Here is a 20,229-nt window from a genome sequence, read left to right as displayed (position 1 = left end):
CCGAAAATCCCTAGCAAGATGGATCCAGCACCCCGATACAACTTCAAAGACATCAATGCCCATGACCTCGAAGCAGCCACCCTCTTCGAGGTCAAGGGCTACGTGGCCGTCGTTACAGGAGCAAGCAACGGCATCGGCCTCATGGCCGCGCAGACACTAGCAGCAAACGGCGCTCGAGTCTACATCATCGGTACCAGGGAGGAAATCCTGGACACGATCGGGGAGAAATATTCGTTCAACGGGCAGATCACACCGTGCGTCCCGTCCCATCCGCGACCTTCCCGGGCCGGACGCTTGTTGCTGACGAGGGTATACTGACTCCAGACTCCGGGGAGATACTTCCACGACAGACGGAATCCGCGGCATCGCAGCCGAGCTCACCAAAGCCGAATCAAAAGGCATCAACATCCTCATCAACAGCGCAGGCGTCACCAGTGAGCCCCGCGCGAAAGCCACATCCTCCGACATCGACTTCACAGACCCGGACGCCGTCTCCAGATGGATGACCCGCGACGGAGCGGACGCATGGCGCATCGCGTACGCCGGCAACGTCTGGTCGCACCATTTCCTCACTGCCGCGCTGCTGCCACTCCTTGTGAAGGGAGCGAAAGCGGCACCGGGCCATTCGAGCGTTGTGCTCAATGTGGCGAGTGTGGCGGGTTTGACGAAGACCCATTCGCAGGGCCAGTTTGCCTACTCGTCGAGCAAGGCGGCGCTGATACATCTGACGAGGGAGTGGGCGCATACCTTTATGCCATTAGGAGTCCGTGTGAATTGTATTGCGCCGGGAGTTTTCCCGAATGAGATCAGTTTGGGCAGGTTTGATGAGGATCGGAGGTCTAGGCAGGAGGAAGAGGTGGGGAAGAAGTTTCCGGCTGGTGAGCCTTGCTTTATTGGCGTCAGTGTTTGCGCCCTGCGGACTCGAGTGAGCTGATAATTTGGCGTAGGCCGCGTTGGACGGGAATACGATATTGGCAGTGTCGTTCTTTATCTCTGCAGCAAGGCTGGGACGTATATTAACGGACAAATCGTCAACTTGGATGGGGGTGAGTATCATTTGGTTGTTTCCATTCGGATCAGCTAACATGCTCCAGGTTTGCTTTTAAAATCTCCAGGTGCTATGTAAAGCATGGCAGACGAAGTTCTCCGAGATACTGATTACCAGCACTGATGGCAAGAGCGCCACGACCGCGGCAGAATTGATGGTCAGAGACTAGAGGGAATAATGATAGTATTCTTGCGAACGTCTTTTATTTTCATAATTGGTATCAACACGGCCTGAAATAAGGTCATACAATTATTGTGACAAGTGGATCCTTCCGTATGCTCCCAGCATCCCAGAAGCCCTCTCGAAGGGTCATAAGAAGCTCAACTTGTCAGTAGTGATGAGAAAAGCCTGTCTATTGGAATCACGTCACAGGAAATAATCAGGTGTACGTCTCGAGACCATTGGTTCTCCCGCGCGTGGGCAAGGATCAAATTGTAAACTTTGAGACAATAGGTTAGTACGGATAAACCATCAAGATCAGTCTTTCGCCTTTCAATGGAACATACAATGTGTATTTCAGATGCTCATCAATTTCCATGATCGCAGCTTGGTTACCACAGCGGTAACAATAATTGGGGGCTGAGAACGGCACGTTAGTGGTAGGCTTGGACAAGAGCGGGAAAAAGGGGCCGTACCCGAAAAAATGGTGACCACATTTCTATCCTGCGACCAATTGTATCCCTCCATAACCAATTGATGTGCTCGTGCAACAAGAGTCAAGCCATTGTTGTGATTGAATGCTTCCGAGATATCTTGCCCAAAGGTGTAACCAGCACCACGGGGAGAGATACCCCAGCCGCATCGGTCGTCGGGATCACTCCAGAGCAGATCACACATGGGTCCCTCATGAGGAACTTCCTGGATCCGGTCCAGAGAACGAATGTTGTCCAGAGTATCGATGGAGGGACTCAGACCGCCGTGCAGGCAGAAGATCTGGTTCTCGATGAGAGCGGTGAGAGGAAGGTAGTCGAAAAGATCGGTAAAGTATTTCCAGACATTGGCATTGCCGTATTTGCGCAAGCACTCGTCATAAAACCCATACACTTGTGTGATCTGGCGGGACTCGTGGTTTCCTCGGAGGATGGTGATTCGTTGGGGGTAACGGATTTTAAGGCAGACAAGAAGCGTGACGGTCTCTACAGAGTAGTAGCCACGGTCGACATAGTCACCTGGAGACGCAAGTCTGATATAAGTCACAGAGCAAGGAGACGAAAAGGACGGATCAAGGGTGAAATATCACATACCCATGAAGAGGTAGTTTGTGTCAGGATTAGGACCTCCAATGCGGAATAGTTCCATTAGGTCGTGGAATTGACCATGTATATCACCGCAGACAGTCACCGGGCATTTCTGAGAGATTCAAGTCAACAACTCGAGCGATCCGCATGAACGACACGGCAAGAACAGGCCGAGGGAAGTACATACGACTGGCTGCACATTCGACTCTTCCTGCAACACTTCTCTAGCCTGGGACGCGCAGACGTCAATTAGATTTCATTATCACAGTGATGTCGGAGACAACACGTATCAAGAAAGACGCACTCGATCACAAAGTCTCCGAACATCATCCTCCGCTAATTGCTTGCAAGCCATCAGGTTTTCAATCCACCCATCGAGCGTAGGTATGGACCCAGGGTCGGTTGTGGGCGAAAGGTGATGAGGCTCCGGTGACCGCGCCGGATCAATTTCCATGTTATTATCCATTGCGTTGGACGACAACAAGCTCAAGACAAGTGCAAATGTGGAGGAGGGGCGGGAGATTGGGAGGGGACGGTCTCGTGAGGCTGACCAGGGATTTTCTCGGTTGTGATGATGCAAGAATCCACAAAACAAAGGTGATAAAATTGAATAATAACAATATAAGCTTCAACGGCGAGGGGGAAATATCGGATGCAGTGGGATGGATGAGAGTCGAAAGTTGGGAGAAAAGCGACCTGGTGGTGTTGGTGTAGGGGAGGGATTGCTGTGCTGTGCAGTGCTGTGCTGGACGACGCCAGGAGGTGTTGGGCATGCGCCACACTTTAGCTCGTCCAAGCCACACCCCCTCTCCACGATCTCCAAGAAACTCGAATCCCGACCAACTTTGGCTTCCTTGACGCCAATAAGGGCGATTACATTGATACTCAAGAGAGTTAATTTTGGATTACTCGCGAATTGTAGTTGCTTTAATTATAGATTAGATTCATTATGCATTCTGTCGTAAATCTAGCAAGGAGTACTACCCTAGACCGCCTTGTGTGGTCTTGTCAGCTACAAATGGCTTACTGCTTAGCCGCGCGCCTAAATGATGTCACCGCCAAATCCTCCAAATCCTCCTCCAGAGCCTCCTCCAAACGGACCAAGCCGTCGTCCGGATGGCGCGCCTCCCGGACCTACGGGATCATATCGAGCTCCAGGGGGGGCTTGTGGATCATAACCACCCTCTCGGCGACCACCGAACAAGGGGTCGTCAAACGTTGGGTGCATTCCGCTACCGTTGCCTCCCCCTCCGAGACCAGGGCCAACGCCTCCTCGAATAGGATCATTCGGACCGAGACCGGCAGGATACAAATCTCTATCGCCAATACTCAAGGGATTACGACCACCATTTCCCTGGGGATATCCTCGAGGAGGCCGATAGATCTCATATTCATCTTCAAATCCTGGAGGAGCAAAATCGACTGGGGGCGCAGATCGACGAGGACCTGCTGCCAGGGGATCATCATATGGATAAGGGCGTGCAGGCTGAGGTAGTGTATCGTCTCTTAAGGGATCATATTGAGGTGGCCTCTCTTGTTGCCTTTCTCGTATGGTTTGAGTGGTGTCTTCGTATCCTTCCTTGTACAAGCCAGGAGCTAGCTTCAGAATCACGTTCATTTTAAACAGCCCAATCAGGTCATTCAGCCGCGCTTCGGAAATGAACACATCCCTTAGGGTCTTCAGCAAGTCGTCTGTGGAAGTAATCGGAAGGGCGGACCCGGAAATATAGTCCTTAACTGGCAGATCAAATGAAGAGGTTTTGTCATCGCCTAGGGCCAAGGCAAGGACAACGGCATTATTCCCCAATCGACTGATCTTCAGCAAGAACTGCATGGAGGATTGAGTATGGGCATAGCGGAAAGAATATGTATCGTTAGCATTCCACTCTGCGGGTAAGGTCTGGTCTTCAGTCGAGCTTTCTGCTTACGAATGAGGATGTTAGCTATATACGTCCAAAGACACGACAGTGAAAGTTGACATGTCATAAATAAATCTCTCTCGCAGACCTATGGTGTGCTCCTCTCCCAGTCCGAGAAGCCTGAAGTCAACTGCCTTCATACAAGCATGACCGATGAGCGCAATAGCCTCGTAGGTTGTTTTGAGGCTAAGCTGACCCTCATTATCTCTCCGAAGAGCCCTCGCAGCGAGGGCTAATACATTGTCAGAGTTGAGCGTGTTTGTGCGTTCAGTCATTTTCTCAGCTGTGAAAGTCAAGGTATGAATGGAAAATTATGTTTGTCTTAAAAGGTAGACAGGGATATATAGTAGTGGCGAAGTACTGATGTAGGCATCAGCTCGCTGCGTCAATAAAGACCGGAGCGACAAACGGACCGAAGATATAGCAAGGCTGGCAAGCAATAATCAGACAAATGATGCAAACACCCCACATTCACGTGCAAAAGGATAAAAAGAAGCTCTACCATGGCCTGACGCCTTACCGAATGCTGCTTAGCTCGATATGTGTTTTCGAAGTGCTTACGGAGCAGCTGCAACCACATGAGGCTGATGTTGGCTTACAAGCCATTGAATAGCTACTTGAAGACAATTGTTGAAACCCATTGGCGGTTATCGATTTCGGCCGAAGATAGTGGTAGTATTATCGATCCTGAACAAGTCACCTTCGACTGAAGTTGGGTCGAGGTGGTAAATATACAGCAAGGCCAGCACCTCGATTGCTCGTTCTATGTTTGTCTTAGCGAACTCTTTCAATCGAACATGATTGGCGATATAATCGTTTCACTGCCTCCTTTTCAAGTTACTTTTTCCTTAACACCTCGTCTTGTTCAATGAGTGTCAGGAGTCTCACCGTCTGAAGTGCCTCCGCCGCTAACGGAATGCCACGAGCTGGTTTGTCACCATCTATTCATTTTATGCTGTGCAACCATAGCCAACAACTTCTGATGTCAGGTACCGCTGCAGGCCCTGCATGCAAGACATGCCGGGAAAAGTGCCGCAAGTGTGACCGCGGTAGACCCAAGTGCCAACGTTGCATTTCAAAAGGCTTAGAATGCGGCGGGTACCCAGACCAGTACCGGTTTTGCGGAATCGCTAGTCGGGGAAGGTGGAAAGGCGCACGAGTGCCGACTCCAAGGAACAGCAAGGCTGAATCCAGCATTGCTGAGTCGCAGCAAGTCTCCACTACCGCAACACCGGGCTCGGTTACGCCTGGACGGACAGAGGGTGTCGCAACGCGACCGTCTTCCAAGAAGCCTAGCAGAAGCGCAACAGAAGTGCCAGACGACATTCCAAAGATACTGAATCTCACACAGACGGAGATGTTGTTATCGCATTGTAAGCTCTTATTGGCTGGGTTTTGGAGGGCAGAACACTGACGCCAGAGTGGCACAGATGAGAGCTTCATATGCCCGCATCAAATTGCTGAGATAGGTGGTACTAGCAGTAATCCTTACCGAGCTTATATACTCCCGTTGGCGAGGAAACAAATTGGCTTGTTATATGCCATACTGGGGCTTTCGGCCTCTCATCTTGGCAAACTTACCGGAAATATGTCTCTATATGAAGAGGCTGCAGTCGAGTATCGGCTGAGAGCCATACGCGCTCTCAGTGAGGAAATCAGGAAAAGTCAGGGACCTAATTTCTTGCATGAGGACGAGCAAGATGCTGTTCTCGCCATAATCCAGATTCTCCTTCTACACGACGTAAGTCATGGTGAAAGCTGCATTGTCGGCTCCTTCGGAAAACGTCTGACCTAGCTTAAAGATTGCTGAGACGGGTATCTCTACCCATGGCATACACATTACGGGGGCAATGTCGGTGTGCAAACAGCTACTATTAGCGGATGGGCTGAATAGTCGGCGGCGACGAGCGGTCTTCTTCCTGGGAAACTTGGCTTGGTATTTGCAATCAGTGCCATGATCTAGCACCTGGTCCACTGACTATTCAAATTTGTTCAGGCTTGACATCATTCGTGCCTTTGCTGGTCCTGAACGATTGTGCTTCTCTCAGGACATTCGCGAAACCGTCGCCAGTGCCACCGATGAAATGTTCGAGCTAGTCAACGGATGCCCCAGGGAGATTTTCCTGGTTATTGGAGCAGCCCTGGAAAAGGCAAAGGAATACAATCTCGGCTGGTTATCATGGGATGAGTATCAAGTTGCTTTGCAATCAGCAAAGCACAAGCTCTACTCGTTCGACAGGACAGCTAGAACATACCCCAGCTCTGATCCTCGGTGGATGTCCACAGCGGAGGCATTTCAGTACGCTTGCATTCTACGCGTCCTTCGTTTGTTAAACCCATTACAACAATCCCGAAGCAATGAAATACAGGAGTGCGTGGCGAGGATCTTAGACGCTACAGCCAGAATTCCTTCAGATTGTTGCCTCCTTGAGCTTCTTGTGTTTCCCTTGTTCATGGGTGGATCGGAAGCGCTTTCTCCTCACTCTCAATACTATGTCATCGCACGCTTGAATGAGATTGAGCGAAGATCTGAGTTCCGCAATCCAGTACCTCGAGAATTGTTAGAGAAGGTCTGGGCTGCGAGGGCTGCGCAAGCCTCTGGCGATGATCGGAACATTTCCTGGACCACTTTCGTAAGCGATCTACTAACTTTTCACTTCCCTTCCTTGCCACAGGTCTCTGACTGATTACAGACTCATTCACCCGAATTGACACAGCAGCATGATTATCTGATTATATGACAGGCATGGTATGATTCACTGAACCATCCAACAATTAATTGATGCTTCTGATGGCTAATGCCTATGAATGACAGAAATTGCCTTCTGGAACATGTTTTGGGAATTTCGAGAGTGGGCACCCTTCAATTTTTGCGGCTTCATTTGGGCTTTCTCCCGCAGTTGCCAAAGGAAAGCCAATAGACTTGCAACTATCAACAGCTCCCGCTCGTTATCTTCCGACCCTGCTTGGTCTGGAAGAAGAAGCACACCTTCGCTGAAATCTTTTGGCAACCACACGTTGATCCCGATATGATGGTAGATTGCTAGAATTTTCGACTCTCGCACATTGTCTTCTGACAGCGCGCTGTCAGGCCTCTCTGACGCCGCACGGATTTCAACTAATGTGTATCGACGCAGGCTATCTTCCTTGGGCCGGACCTGCCATTGGACTATCCGCTGGTTGTTGTTCTTCCCTGGCAGCAAGAACGTGAAATAAGGATGGGGGATGCTATGTTTTCCTCGAATGCTCGGCTGTATCGGGAAGGAGGCTTCCATGAGCGTGCAATACGTGTCAGTTCCTTTCTGACTGTTGCCGATAGCGATTAGACATCCGTCATGAGGCGGCAGACAGGTCAACCTATTCATTCCAGCAGTCAACATTACAAGCGAACGGTGGAGTCATTGCAAACAGCCTAGATGAATACATACGCATGCGCTATTGCCTCGCAATCCTCGAACAACGATCTCCGCTGCACTTGCAATCGGACAGGCGCATCGTCTGTCGCGCTTCTGTCCAGGTTGACATGATAGGCCACCTCGCAGTTCATTCCATCGTCTCGCGGCTTCTCCATCATACTGAGTTGAACAGCGTACTGGCTGCTGTTGAGGATGCATCCCTTGACAGCATTGCGATACTGCTCCGCGACATCGTATAGCGGGAGGTGCATTGTTGCTGAATTGTGACGAGGAATATAAAGCACGCGAGTGAAATCCTGGGGCGGGTTTTGCGGTCGACGACCGAGCAAGGAATCGTAATATGCTGCGCCAGAGACTTGTAGCAGTTCCATTTTGCCGACCGTAGGAAGGAGCATATACAATTGAAATGCGGCATATCCCACAAAGTTGAAGGGTGCTCCTTGGTGCTTAAGAATCACATTCCATTCCCAACCCCGCCTGAGTTGCATCCACAGGGGACCTCGAAGCTTGACACTCCGATGGTACCGTCAGTATGTCACATGGACAGTCAAAAAACAATTACCTCATTCCTTCAAGCCCGAAGCATGTACTCGCCTGTCGCCAAGACACGCCAACCGCATTTCGATAGGTAAGCTACAATTATGTTCCTGCAGCTAAGCATAAGCTGTTTACTCAAGTTGACGGAAATTGCGAGGTTCTACTCCACACCATCCTGTGGAGATCTCGGGACCGAAGCCTCAGGCCCACCGCAGAATTGATTGACCTTCCTGATCAGGCAATATCCTCAACCCACGCTTCAGTAATCAGTATATAGGAAACGGAGGACTCACACCCGACAGGCGAGTCATTTTGATATGACTCACATCTTTCTCGGTCGCTCTGAGCAGCAGTTGTTCCTCGGTAGAATCTACTTTTAGATTATCTGGCCCTCATAAAAGCTCCAATGTGAATGAGCCACGCGTTGCCTATATTGAAGGGTATTGGTTCACGCGACCTTTTATGACTTCTTCAAGATAATGGCGGTTCTATTGCTGGATCCCGCGTCGTACTGAGACAAGAATGGGTCCTGAGCATCAGGCCAAGGAGCAGGAAAGAAAGAGAATAAGCTCTTCGGAATTAGCGTAACACAGTAGCTTGTTGATTGCATGTCGAGTCTGACTGGTATAGGAGCTCGATATCTAGAAAGAGGCAACGCTATCCGAGAACAAGAACAATATATATAATTACAAATAGAATGAACGATAGAAGGCCACATGGGTGCACGGCCCGTTTACAGCACCGCCTTGGGAAATTTCTTCATGGCTTGTCTCACGCCGAGATCAGCCAGGATCTCCTCCGTGCCACCGAGGATGGCATCGAACTTGTATGTCCGGTGGAACATTTCGATAACCTTGCCCATCCCGGTCTGAGTTATTCCACGACCGCCGAAGATATTCGTGGCGTGGTCCGCGATTTCCTGCGCGCAGCGCGTAGAGTGAGACTTGAGGAGGCCGATAGGACCGCCGAGGTGCGCGGCTTGCTGAGCATAGGTCATGTTGCACATCTGGTAAGCGATGGATTCCAACCATGCCTGGTTGGATTCGCAGAGAGAGATCATTCGGGCGAGTCTAGCATTAACGGTTAGCAACATATTACTTCGGGAGCAAGCCGGAGGCAAGAGGATAACGTACTTTTGACGCATGACAGGCTGCTCGATGAGCTTCTTTCCGAAGACGATGCGCTGGTTGCACCACTTCATGCACTCTTCGGTGACGGTCATGCACATGCGAATGACGGCGCAGACCATAGTGAAGCGCTCGTGGTTGAAGTTGCTCATGATCACGATAAAACCCTTGTGCTCTTCGCCCAGTAGGTTCTCGACGGGGACCTTGACGTTCTCGAATTGAACGAAAGCGGTGGCGGCCGCGGTGGAGTAAGAGGTCTTGATTTGCTTGGTCTCGACGCCTTCACCGCGAGGAATCAGGAGCACGGTGAAGCCCTTTTCGGTCCGGCAGCCGGTGACAAAGTAGTCAGCAAACATGCCGTTGGTGATCCATTTCCTAAACATCGTTTGGTTAGCATGGGAGTGGCGTATTATCTGGCGGACAATCCTACTTCGTGCCATTGACAATGTAGTGCTTTCCATCAGGTGTCTTCGTTGCCGTCGTCTTGAGACCGGCCACATCACTGCCAGCAAATGCCTCGGTGATAGCCAAGCACATCTTCTTGCGCCCCGACAGAACTTCCTCGGTGACCTTCTCACGCAGAGGAGCATTGCGCAGCCACTGCTGGACAGCCGTCAACGAAATGACCATCCCAGCCATGTTGCCATCCTGGAAGCCTAGAAAATGTCAGTCGCAGCCATTCAAGAAAAAACAAACTGCACCGACCTCTCGCGTTACTCCGAACCATCTCCTGCGCAACAATCATATCATGCAGGTAATCAAACTCCTTCCCATCGACCACACCCCCCAACAACTTCCGTCCATGCAAATGCTTCCCAGGCCCCAACCGCATAGCCAACACATTCGCCTCGGCCATCTTATCAATCAACTCCTGGCTGATGTACGTCCCATCCCTCTCCTTCTCCTGCGCCTCAGGCGTCACATACCGATCCGTGAACTCCCGCATCGCCCGCTGCAACCGCCGATGACTCTCATTGTAGTAGGGGCTCTTGAAATCCGGCCGCAGCCAGAGCGGTTCCGCATAGGGAACGGTGCTCAGACTGCCTGGCTCGGGTGAGATGACTTCGGGGGTCTCGCCCTCGATTGTGCCGATGCAGAGCTGGTCGCGGTACTTGTCGATGACCTCTTGTCGGTGGAGATTGTAGAAGTCTGTTGTCGCGTCTTGGCCGGCGACTTGGGCGAGGACAACGCTGCCGCCTGGGTGGGCGTCCAGAAAGTCAGTCAGATCATAGACGCGGTGGTCAATGATGCACCAGAGGGAATCCTCGGTGTTGTGCTTTGCGACCTCGGCGCGGGTGAAGGTTTTGGACATGGCGAAGGAGGAGGTCTATGGATATGGAAAAGATGTTCGGATATATGAAGCAGAAGTAAGGATCAATCAAAGAATATCACGTCAGTACTGGGTTAGGACTGATTTGAGGATGGTTTGCGAGAAAAAATAAATATAGATACTGGGGGATTGGAGAGACTGCCAATCATGCGGGGACGATTAGTTATTTTCCTGTGATAGCCGTGAACCGAGGATATTACCCTTTTGGGAAGCTCAGGACACGGGGTTCAGCTTCTTGGCACATTGGCAGGCACTGAAGCCCTGAGATCAGTGAACAAATGGTCCATTTACAAAAAGAAGATATTTTATAACTGCTGGATGATTATTCTATCACACTCGGTTAGAAGTACACGGTCAAAACGCTGTTCATGTCATGATCTATCATATGGTGGGTATACATCACGTATGCTATGCTATATACTTTGAGAAAATTGTACATCGCGGTCCAAGAATGCAAAGAAACTTCATGTCTTCGGCTCAGTTTGCGTATTGGAATCATTTTGCATGTCTTTCATGGCCTGTTGTACCAGCCACACACTGACGTCTTTCATATCTTTTCCCACACGCCAGCTGCCCAACACTACCCCCTGCTCCGCTAGGAGCTCGTTAGCCCGTTCCCACCGCCGTCGCCACAGCTCCTCTCTCTTATTAGGTAGTGGAGGAGGGGGAACAGACGACGAGTCTGATTGATTGTTCGCAGGATTGGTGCTAGAACGACTCAACGATGGGATCGAAGCTCTGGACCGCAGAGAAGTAGCTGGCGACGCAGACCAATTGAGTCGTTCAGACGCGAATTGATACGCAGCGGCAGCGGCCGAAGCTGGGTATGACTGTTTTTTTTGCGAAGCTGGCCAGTTATCGGGGCTATCCATAGTCGCAATCGAAGCCCCTGTATTTGTACGCCGCGGTGGTGGAGGCGGAGGGGCTTGCTTAGGACGCGCCGACTTCGCCGGGTCAGATGGTTGATCAACCGCGCCATTGCCGTCAGAGGTCTTGGGACGGAACGGTAACTGCTTTGTCGCTGCTGGGAGGGAGTCTGTGACCGACTGGACTGCATTCAGGACGCCGCCAGCGTAACTTGTACTCTGCGCCGATGCTTTAGGGGAGCTCGAAGATTCCTCTTGATCTGTTGGGATTTGACGGCGAGGGGGTACTGGAGGAACAGGTTTGCGCCGGATGAGATCCTGAATTTGAGAAGAAGCTCCCTTTGTCGACTCCGAATTTGTTGTCACAGCTCGAAGAGAGGAGGGCTTGCTCGGTTTCAAGGGCGGTGTACGGAAGCTTGCGGCCTTGGGCGCATCTGCCGATACGTCTTTCTCTTCATGTTCGTCCCGTAGATCGATCAGGTCGCCGTTATCAATACTAACGGCTTCTGTAGATCGCCCTGCGGATTCACGGGGCCGACGAGGCGGCAACGCGGGCCGCTTTGCTATCGCATCTGAGTCATCGATAAGTTGAGGAGTACTGTAACTCCGGGCAGGGACGCCTTCTAGATGATCGACAGATTTATCAAAGAAGTCCCTACGGTCTGACGTGGTGACATCACGAATAAAGATGCCAAGAATTCTGCCAGGATTCGCCAGGACAATATCAGTATAGACCTCAAGATCTGCCTCTCCACTATCGCCGACCAATATGAACCTGCGTTCAGGGAAGTCCCGCAGAATTTGTTCCAGAGATCCTCTCTTCCTCTCCGCTGTAGGCTCAAAGATTCCCTGCAGCATGCCGCTGTACTGCTTCAGGTGGAAGGACCCGGGAGGAAGTCCAACCAGTTTGAAATAACGTTCCAACAACGGGTAGAGTTGCCATGGTGCGTTAGAGACGTAGTGAATCTCTACACCCATCTTGGCTAACTCGTTGTACCAATCAGTGACACCATCGACACTGAGGTCGGCCAGTTCGCGGACAAATGTGTTCCGAAATATCTCTTTCGCGCCATTTGTGATGGCAGAATGCTTCACAGTGTCGTCAATGTCACTGATCAAGCTGACACCTGTTGGCTCGATGATTTGAATCTCTTTTGTAGCGGACAGTTCCTCTGAGGCCAACACGCGGATGTGAGTTGGTACAAACCCCAGCGTGGCACGGAGGTTGAAGTGGCCCGATTCGTCTGTCATGATGTTTCTCGATTGACTTTGCTCCTCGTTATAGAAGAAGACGGTCACAGGCATTGCGGCCCTTGGATTTGTGAGAAAGGGGCGCAGTCTCTCCATGAGATGCGCATTCGCAACTGTCAGCTCATCTTTGCTCAACTGCGAGGGTTGCGTGGTCTTCTCAGAAGAAGCACTTGAACTGCGATCATCGGAAGCACTGCCCTTCCAGACGGGATCTGCGCTCTTCTCTGCATTCTTGATAATAGACTGCATCTCTTGATCCACTATTTCCTCTTCGCTAACCCCGGCCGTTTTCGTAGAAGTTCCCATCGCTACAGTCGCGTTGCCATCATCGGCCGATGTATTGTTAGGAGCAGGTATCCCGCTCAACTTCCTGGCCAGCGCAATCAGCAATCGATGTTTCCGGGTCATCGGTCCCCGGTGAGGTGCGTAGACCCAGCCTCGCACATCGACAGCCACAAATGCATGCTCATCCTCGTATCGTGTCCACTCGGACGTGGGGTCCGGATCGTCCGACACCCCGCGGTACTCATCAATCGTTGAAGTTGAATCGCGCCGCTGGCGGGCCTGTACCTCCGGCCGTTTTCCCTTCACAAGTCTCCTCGCGTAGCTTGGGAACAGAACCATCTCCTCATTTCCAGACCGCGTGATTTCCACATCGGAAAATGCACCCGGAGTATTGTAGTAATCCTCATTGTAATCACGCTGGTTATTCCTCTGCGCCGTCCATTGCGCCGTATACGTCTGTCGTAGCTCGTTAGCCGCCTTCAGATATTCGTAGACCTTCTTGCGCCGCCCGCCACTCCCAGCGCCCGCCGATGCAGAAGCGGACGACTCGTACTGGGACATCGAGGATCTTGCAGCTGCATCCGGGACCTGTGCTCCAGCTCGTAAACCTTTCACGCGTGGGACAAGCTGCGACACTCCAGCAGAGCCAGCACGCAGTCGCCTGGCTGGTCCCCTCCGCCCAAGAAGCAGAAGCTCAAGTATACCCTTCTTGCCCGAGATTCGTCTACGTGCTCGTCTTGCTTGCTGCTGAACGATGGCGCGATAAACCCTTGCTTGTGCGCGGTGACGGAAAGCGGGAATCGTTTCGTGCCGCAGACCCCAAAGGCGCAGCTGAGCGCGGCGGGTGGCGTGGGGGCCGATGAGGAGACGGAAGAAACGAAGAAGCCGTCCTGGTCTGGTCTGTCGGTCTCGATTCGAGGGATAAAGGAGCGAAGGGAGAAACCGAAAGAAGGGTTGGCGCCTGAAGCGGGAAGTCGGCGAGGGCGCTAGCCAACGACTGCGAGGATAGATTTTGGGAGCCAGGGTCGATATGGAAGGAATCTAGTTCGAGTTGAATTCGGGAGATACAAGCAGAGCTTGGTACTATCAACGTCAAGGCCGTAGAAAAACGAGGTGTCCCCGGTTGATGAGCTTTGTTGGCGGCAAGGTTGTCCGAGATCTGTGCTTAGGTGTCGCCGAATTAAAGCTTTGTGGGCTGTGATTCCTGAATAAAAGTGATCAAGAAGTGAACATGACGAACAAATGCTGATCTGAATGCAAGAACTGCTACAGAATCGACAGCGATGCAGAAAATGAGACTAGATAGATAGTCTAGAAGCTGCTGTCGAGCCCTGTTGAAGGTGTGGAGAAGCGGAACAGGACCCGGCGGCATCATTTCATCATCGGCCGCAGGTGCACTACTAACAGTCTAGACAGATAGTGAGACGGAAAAAGATGGAATCTTGTCAGAACATTATTTACGTCGAGACGTGATTTCCACATATTCAATTATAATATATGTATGAGATTGAATGTGATTGATTTATACAAAGACTGGCCCGGCAGTCATTGAGGACAATGCTCCACCCGGAATGTGAAGCAATCTTTTCATACAGAGTCGCTCTCCTCGGCGTAATTAACCCTGTTCGCGGTCTTTGCGCGTCGACTACGACGAGTATTGGCAGGCTTAGTACGAGAAAGAATGGGCGGTTCCGCCAGATCTAACCCGTCGATATCAGAGAGCGACGGAGTAGAAGGCGGAGTCGGTGAAGCTTTCCGTTTCCTGCTTGTCTGCTTTTTCACACTCGCAGTGCGTTTGAGTGGACGAGAAGTCTTAGGCTTCGGAGTCACTGGCCCCTCATCATCCTCATCAGCATCCTCGTCCTTTATTTGTGGCGAGTCCTCATTTGCCTTTGCCTTCTTCTTCGATGCATTCGGTTTTGCCGGGCTCTGCCCTGCTTTGACACGAATGATCTTCTTCGGCCGAAGCCACTCTTCCATACCTGGTGGCCAATACACTCTTCTTTCCGGACCTCCCATGCCTACTTCTTCCTCTGGAACGGTAGGAACAGGAGGGACCTGAGCTTCGAGGTCAACGAACCCTCCGTTCTTCTTTGTTTTGCGAGGTGGCTTAAAAGGTTTGTTCTCATCGGTCCGCGTGTAGGGCAATACATCATTGAAAAGGTCATGCCCAGGCAGTTTAAACCGCCTCATCAATTCAAAAACGGCCTGCTCCTTGTCCTTGGCCTCGATCATTAAATCCATGGTCGGGTCGCATGGTGGGAGCGTGGACACACGATCGCTGTGCTTTCGCCGCTGTCGGTTTGTGATGGCGGAGGGAACAGGTTCGGAATAATGCATTTTCTGCGTGATCTTCTTACGTGTCCAAGTTGCCTTGATCCGGTCAAAAAGGTCCATAATATCCATAGTACCCTCGCGCACTTGGGTGGAGTCGAAGATGATGTTGTGGTGATGAAAGTCGAGGACAAGCGGTATACTCAGTTCCTCACAAATGGGCAGCAAATCATGCACTGACCAGCTTACGTCGTCATTCTCCAGGACGAGCCGATTCTTGATATCCTGGGAAAGACCTTTGTAATTCTCCCGGAACCGATCCAGTGTGGCCATTTTATCGCCGAACACACCACCCATGTGGAGAATCATGACAGCGTCACGATCTTGCTGCGGAGGCAACTTAAGGAGCTGCAACATCTCTGAGTGATATTCTAGATCGCGGATCGAGCTCTCAATGACTTCCAGCCTGGGCGAGCCAAGCTGAGTGAACTGGCCCGGATGTACGGAGACTCGATGACCAAGTTCGGCAACCACACGTCCAACCTCAGCGAGAACCTCTGATGCAAACGGGGCAAGTTTATAGCCATACTGTTTATGACTGGCGAAAGGGAACATTTCACTGCTCAGCCGCATAAATTTGATGCCATATTTGTCATTCCAGTGCAGGAGCTTAATGAGATCTCGCGCATTGGCGAGTCCCAGAGACTCAACGTAAGCCTGTCCGCGGGCAACATCAGGCGTCCGATCCCGATCAGGGCGGTTCTTGGTCGGATGAGGCGGCTGCGAGGGATCGGTAAGTGGGTGTCGGTTTTCGAGAATGGACGCAATGCGACAGGTCCGAGAGCAGAACACTGGGGGGTTCGCGTTCCGTAGATATGTATTCAAACAAGCCTACACACCATAAGTAACACAGCTACACAGGGCCAGCATTCGAAAGAATGCGCGAATTAACCTGACTTACATAACCTAATCGGCCTCTCCAGGGGAGCGGAAGGTAGCTACTATTCACTGGCGGGGGGCGCGAGAGAGCGTCCTGAAGCTCCTCGGCTGCAACAGGAACATCGTCATCCGATTCTGGGTCTGAAGGAACGTCCTGAGATGGCTCGTCATTTAACTGGGTTGCTTGTGGGATAATTTCGATCCCGAGGGTGTCGTCCCGCGCAACCGCGCTGGCTGGCATGGTAACAGATTCCGAAGGCCACGACAATCCTCTCGAAGGCAAGTATGGAGGAAAAGCTGGCGCGGTCACCAGTTTAAATGATCGACCAGCCGAGGAATGTGTCGCAATCACACCGCAAACGCGTCCATAAGTGCGAACAGAAACCAAGGAACGTCCACCACTCTGGGCTAGAGGATAAGAAAGACTTTGGCTCGCCATGGAAGCTGATTGAGTTATCCGCCGTGACAATGAGACGTGGCGAATCGAAGCTTGCGGCGGGCCAAATTCCAGGCCACCATGGGAACCTGCGGCATGTTGGAAAGGAAGAGCATGAGCTAATATCCTCTGCTGCTGGAAAACAGTAGGCCGCAGCAACATCCAGCAAGACTTGCTGTTGAACAGGGAGGATATCTGACAAGTTCTAACTAAGCTGACCGATCATTTTCTCTCTGCGATCGATGATCGACGATTCCTGATCGTTGATCGTTGATCGATCGGGGTCCGGTGGCAGAAATGAGGGAAGAAGCCAAGGAACCGAGGGAAATAAACGCTGGGTGTAAATGCAAACAGCAGAAAAACGAGTGGTCAGGATTATCTGCCCAGAGGACGAGATTGAAGCAAATCCGCAAGTCAAGGTCGGTTTCTGCTTAATAGACAGTAATACTGGGTTAGAAGGCTGGAGCTGATGGTCAATTTAAGCCTTTCAGGGGCGCATGTTTGCTTCAGGAGACTAGACTAGTCACTGCCAAGATCTGTAGAGTATGGAGTAAATAGAGTGTATCTACAACTTCCCGCAGCCATCAACCATGAGGTCCATGACTTTCTTCTACCTCTCTATTCCATCACAACTATTCCTCTATCTCATGGGAACCTGCTCATGTAACATCATCTAAAAAACTGCATTTACCAAGATCTTCATCTTCGAATTCCCAAATATGAAACAAATGGTGATTGTCAACGGCAATAAATGTCATGGAAGCCCCTCAGTCTCCATGTACGACCAGCAGGCGATCATATCTGCCTCAAAAATATCGCACTGCGATCTTGGGGTTTGGCTTGGATACTGTCTCGTGTGAAATTGACAAGGCCCCTGCTAGGTATCCAAAGCCATAGCGACCGCGACGCTTACTGGTAAACAATCTGTTGAACCTCCAGCATTCCTTCATTCTTCAAAACAGAATAACGAGCTGTCACTCGTGGACGCCATAGTGGACCTGACAATGGCATCCAGCGTTCATTCTTGATGCCTATAGCTTGAAACTTGGAGCGATGGAGCCTTACAAGTTACATACCAACTCGTGTGTTGACTGACTTAAAAGGCTGCTCAGCAACTAGCAAAACAAAATGTGAGGCTGTCCGTCCGGTTGCTGAGCAGAAGAGTCTAGTTCGTTGGCTTCTTCAGTCAACCTCCTCCTGATCTACGGGAAGTCCCTGCTCGATCATAAGGACCTGGCTCTTGGCCTCTGTTTCTTCGCCTCATCGTTGCCAGCTTTCTTCGTTGCAACTCTGTGTCTGGCAATCGTGGTAATCTTGAAGATTATTAGGTGAGTCTCCTTGTTCCTATGTCCAGCTAGTGTGAGCCCATGGCACAGAAGAGAAGCCCTTTGGGTTTTCTTTTGTCTCTCGTGCGAATCCCTGGGACACTACGGTTATTGTTAACTGGACATTACTAACTGTACAAATACAGAGTCGCCGTGAATTATCTTCCATTTCAACCACAGATAATCGTAGGGTTGCGCTCGCGATGAAGGGCATTCTGGTGGCTTCAGCCCTTTTGGCATCATGCGTCTCCGGACATATGCAGATGTCGAAGCCGTATCCCATTCGAAGCCCGCTGGACCCGGACTCGGAGCAAAAGGATTACTCCTACACCAACCCCCTATCCACAGATGGATCTGATTACCCGTGCAAGGGATATGCCAATGATCCGTTTAAATCTGTTGCTGACTATACGCCCGGCCAAACGTACGAGCTTGAACTGCAGGGCAGCGCGACCCACGGCGGAGGGTCCTGTCAGATTGCTCTCTCTTATGACAAGGGAAAGACCTTCAAAGTTATCCATTCAATGCTCGGAGGATGCCCTCTCACCTCCAAGTATAACTTCCAAATTCCCTCGGACGCCCCGTCTGGGGAGGCCCTCCTGGCCTGGTCATGGTTCAACAAGATCGGAAACCGCGAGATGTACATGAACTGTGCTATGGTCACCGTCAAGGGTGGTTCTCAGGCCCGTAAGCACGCCCGCGATCTGTCTCCTGCCTTCTCCCGCCGGGATGGAGGTTTTGACAACCTTCCACCCTTGTTCGAGGCCAACATCAACGGACCCGGCAAGTGCAAGACAGTGGAGGGCCAGGAAGTCAACTTTCCTCTCCCCGGACCTTCCGTCGAGGGATCCTTGAGTGGAACGGGATACCAGTGCGAGAGCTCTGCCCCTTTCCTGGGCAGCGATGATTCAAGCAGCAACAGTCCCAAGGTCTCCTCGTCCAATCAAGCCGTTGCCTCGACTGCTACGCCTTCAAGTGCCCAATCTCCAGCCACATCTTCGACCTCCCAGTCTACGGCCACATCGTCAGGTTCTCAATCTCCGGCCACATCTTCAAGTTCCCAATCTCCGGCCATATCTTCGACCTCCCAATCTCCGGCCACATCTTCAGGTTCTCAATCTCCGGCCACATCTTCGACTTCCCCATCTGCGGCCATATCTTCGACCTCCCAATCTACGGCCACATCGTCAGGTTCTCAATCTCCAGCCATATCTTCAAGTTCCCAATCTACGGCCGCATCTTCATCTTCCCACTCTGTGGCACATCTGTCAAGTTCTCAATCTCCAGCGACACCTGCAAGTTCCCACTCTGTGGCCAAACAGTCAAGTTCGCAATCTCCGGCGACACCTTCAAGTTCTCACTCTGTGGCCACACCCTCGGCGAGACCCATTCGACTCCACGCTCCACTTCGCGAAAGACCCAAGCCTTCACAGTCCTCCAGTCCTCAGGACGTGTACAACTCTCGGCCCAAGTCTCACTCCACCGCAGAGTCTGGTTACATGTCTGAGTCTCCGTCCGGCCTGGAGTCTGGGTACATGCCTGAGAGTCAATCTGGCACAGAGTTTGGGTACAACCCGCAGCCTGCATCCCAATCTAACCCACTGTCCGGATATACGCCTCAGTCTGCGTCCCAGTCCACTGGGAATTCCGGGTATAAGCCTGAGAGTCAGTCTTCTCCGGAGTTTGGATACTACCCTCAGTCCGCGTCCCAAGCCACCCCACAGTCTGGCTACAGCCCTCAGTCGCCATCTCAAGCCAGCCCGCAGTCAGAGTATCAGACTCAGTCCTCGTCTCAAGCCACTCCACAGTCAGGGTATAAGCCTGAAGGTCAATCTAACTCACAGTTTGGCTACAGCCCTCAGTCGCCATCCCAATCTAACCCACTGTCCGGATATACGCCTCAGTCTGCGTCCCAGTCCACTGAGAATTCCGGGTATAAGCCTGAGAGTCAATCTTCTCCGGAGTTTGGATATAACCCTCAGTCCGCATCCCAAGGCACCCCACAGGCAGGGTATCAGCCGGAGATTCAGTCAAACCCAGAGTTTGAGTACAACCCTCAGTCTGCATCCCAAGCCAGCCCACAGTCAGGATATCAGCCTCAGTCCTCATCTCACTCCACTCCCCAGACTGGGTATCAGCCTAAGAGTCAATCTAACCCACAGTCTGGCTACAGTCCTCAGTCACCATCTCAAGCCAGCCCGCAGTCAGGGTATCAGCCTCAGTCTGCATCCCAGTACA

At 51.5% G+C, this 20,229-nt stretch overlaps 7 protein-coding genes across 7 annotated transcripts; 2 read left to right on the top strand and 5 right to left on the bottom strand.

Annotated features, from left to right (window-relative positions):
• Positions 1 to 18: 18 nt before the first annotated feature.
• Aud_004328 (SDR family NAD(P)-dependent oxidoreductase) lies at positions 19 to 1,084 on the top strand (the record flags this gene model as incomplete). The annotated part of the gene is made up of 3 exons (XM_043289268.1): positions 19 to 254; positions 325 to 878; positions 948 to 1,084. The coding sequence occupies 3 exons, from the start codon at positions 19 to 21 to the stop codon at positions 1,082 to 1,084; spliced, it is 927 nt and encodes a 308-aa protein (XP_043145203.1).
• Positions 1,085 to 1,502: 418 nt separating this feature from the next.
• Aud_004327 (serine/threonine-protein phosphatase) lies at positions 1,503 to 2,752 on the bottom strand (the record flags this gene model as incomplete). Its single annotated transcript, XM_043289267.1, has 5 exons — positions 1,503 to 1,627; positions 1,684 to 2,217; positions 2,293 to 2,398; positions 2,474 to 2,515; positions 2,591 to 2,752. 5 exons carry the CDS (start codon positions 2,750 to 2,752, stop codon positions 1,503 to 1,505), a joined length of 969 nt encoding a protein of 322 aa, XP_043145202.1.
• Positions 2,753 to 3,328: 576 nt separating this feature from the next.
• Aud_004326 (proteasome inhibitor PI31 family protein) lies at positions 3,329 to 4,480 on the bottom strand (the record flags this gene model as incomplete). The annotated part of the gene is made up of 2 exons (XM_043289266.1): positions 3,329 to 4,206; positions 4,294 to 4,480. The coding sequence occupies 2 exons, from the start codon at positions 4,478 to 4,480 to the stop codon at positions 3,329 to 3,331; spliced, it is 1,065 nt and encodes a 354-aa protein (XP_043145201.1).
• Positions 4,481 to 5,793: 1,313 nt separating this feature from the next.
• Positions 5,794 to 6,946, top strand: Aud_004325 (uncharacterized protein; the record flags this gene model as incomplete). Its single annotated transcript, XM_043289265.1, has 4 exons — positions 5,794 to 5,946; positions 6,008 to 6,141; positions 6,202 to 6,838; positions 6,899 to 6,946. 4 exons carry the CDS (start codon positions 5,794 to 5,796, stop codon positions 6,944 to 6,946), a joined length of 972 nt encoding a protein of 323 aa, XP_043145200.1.
• Positions 6,947 to 7,000: 54 nt separating this feature from the next.
• Positions 7,001 to 7,992, bottom strand: Aud_004324 (uncharacterized protein; the record flags this gene model as incomplete). Its single annotated transcript, XM_043289264.1, has 2 exons — positions 7,001 to 7,562; positions 7,634 to 7,992. The coding sequence occupies 2 exons, from the start codon at positions 7,990 to 7,992 to the stop codon at positions 7,001 to 7,003; spliced, it is 921 nt and encodes a 306-aa protein (XP_043145199.1).
• An 899-nt stretch (positions 7,993 to 8,891) lies between these two features.
• Aud_004323 (acyl-CoA dehydrogenase family protein) lies at positions 8,892 to 10,597 on the bottom strand (the record flags this gene model as incomplete). The annotated part of the gene is made up of 4 exons (XM_043289263.1): positions 8,892 to 9,228; positions 9,292 to 9,660; positions 9,716 to 9,941; positions 9,991 to 10,597. The coding sequence occupies 4 exons, from the start codon at positions 10,595 to 10,597 to the stop codon at positions 8,892 to 8,894; spliced, it is 1,539 nt and encodes a 512-aa protein (XP_043145198.1).
• Positions 10,598 to 11,079: 482 nt separating this feature from the next.
• Aud_004322 (uncharacterized protein) lies at positions 11,080 to 16,471 on the bottom strand (the record flags this gene model as incomplete). Its single annotated transcript, XM_043289262.1, has 3 exons — positions 11,080 to 14,058; positions 14,611 to 16,182; positions 16,253 to 16,471. The coding sequence occupies 3 exons, from the start codon at positions 16,469 to 16,471 to the stop codon at positions 11,080 to 11,082; spliced, it is 4,770 nt and encodes a 1,589-aa protein (XP_043145197.1).
• Between the last annotated feature and the right edge of the window lie 3,758 nt (positions 16,472 to 20,229).

The sequence above is a fragment of the Aspergillus udagawae genome, assembly GCF_001078395.1.
Source record: "Aspergillus udagawae IFM 46973 DNA, scaffold_3, whole genome shotgun sequence".
Lineage (NCBI taxonomy): Eukaryota > Fungi > Ascomycota > Eurotiomycetes > Eurotiales > Aspergillaceae > Aspergillus > Aspergillus udagawae.
The sequence above is the reverse complement of the archived record's forward strand: the minus strand, read 5'-3'. Positions and strand labels throughout refer to the sequence as shown.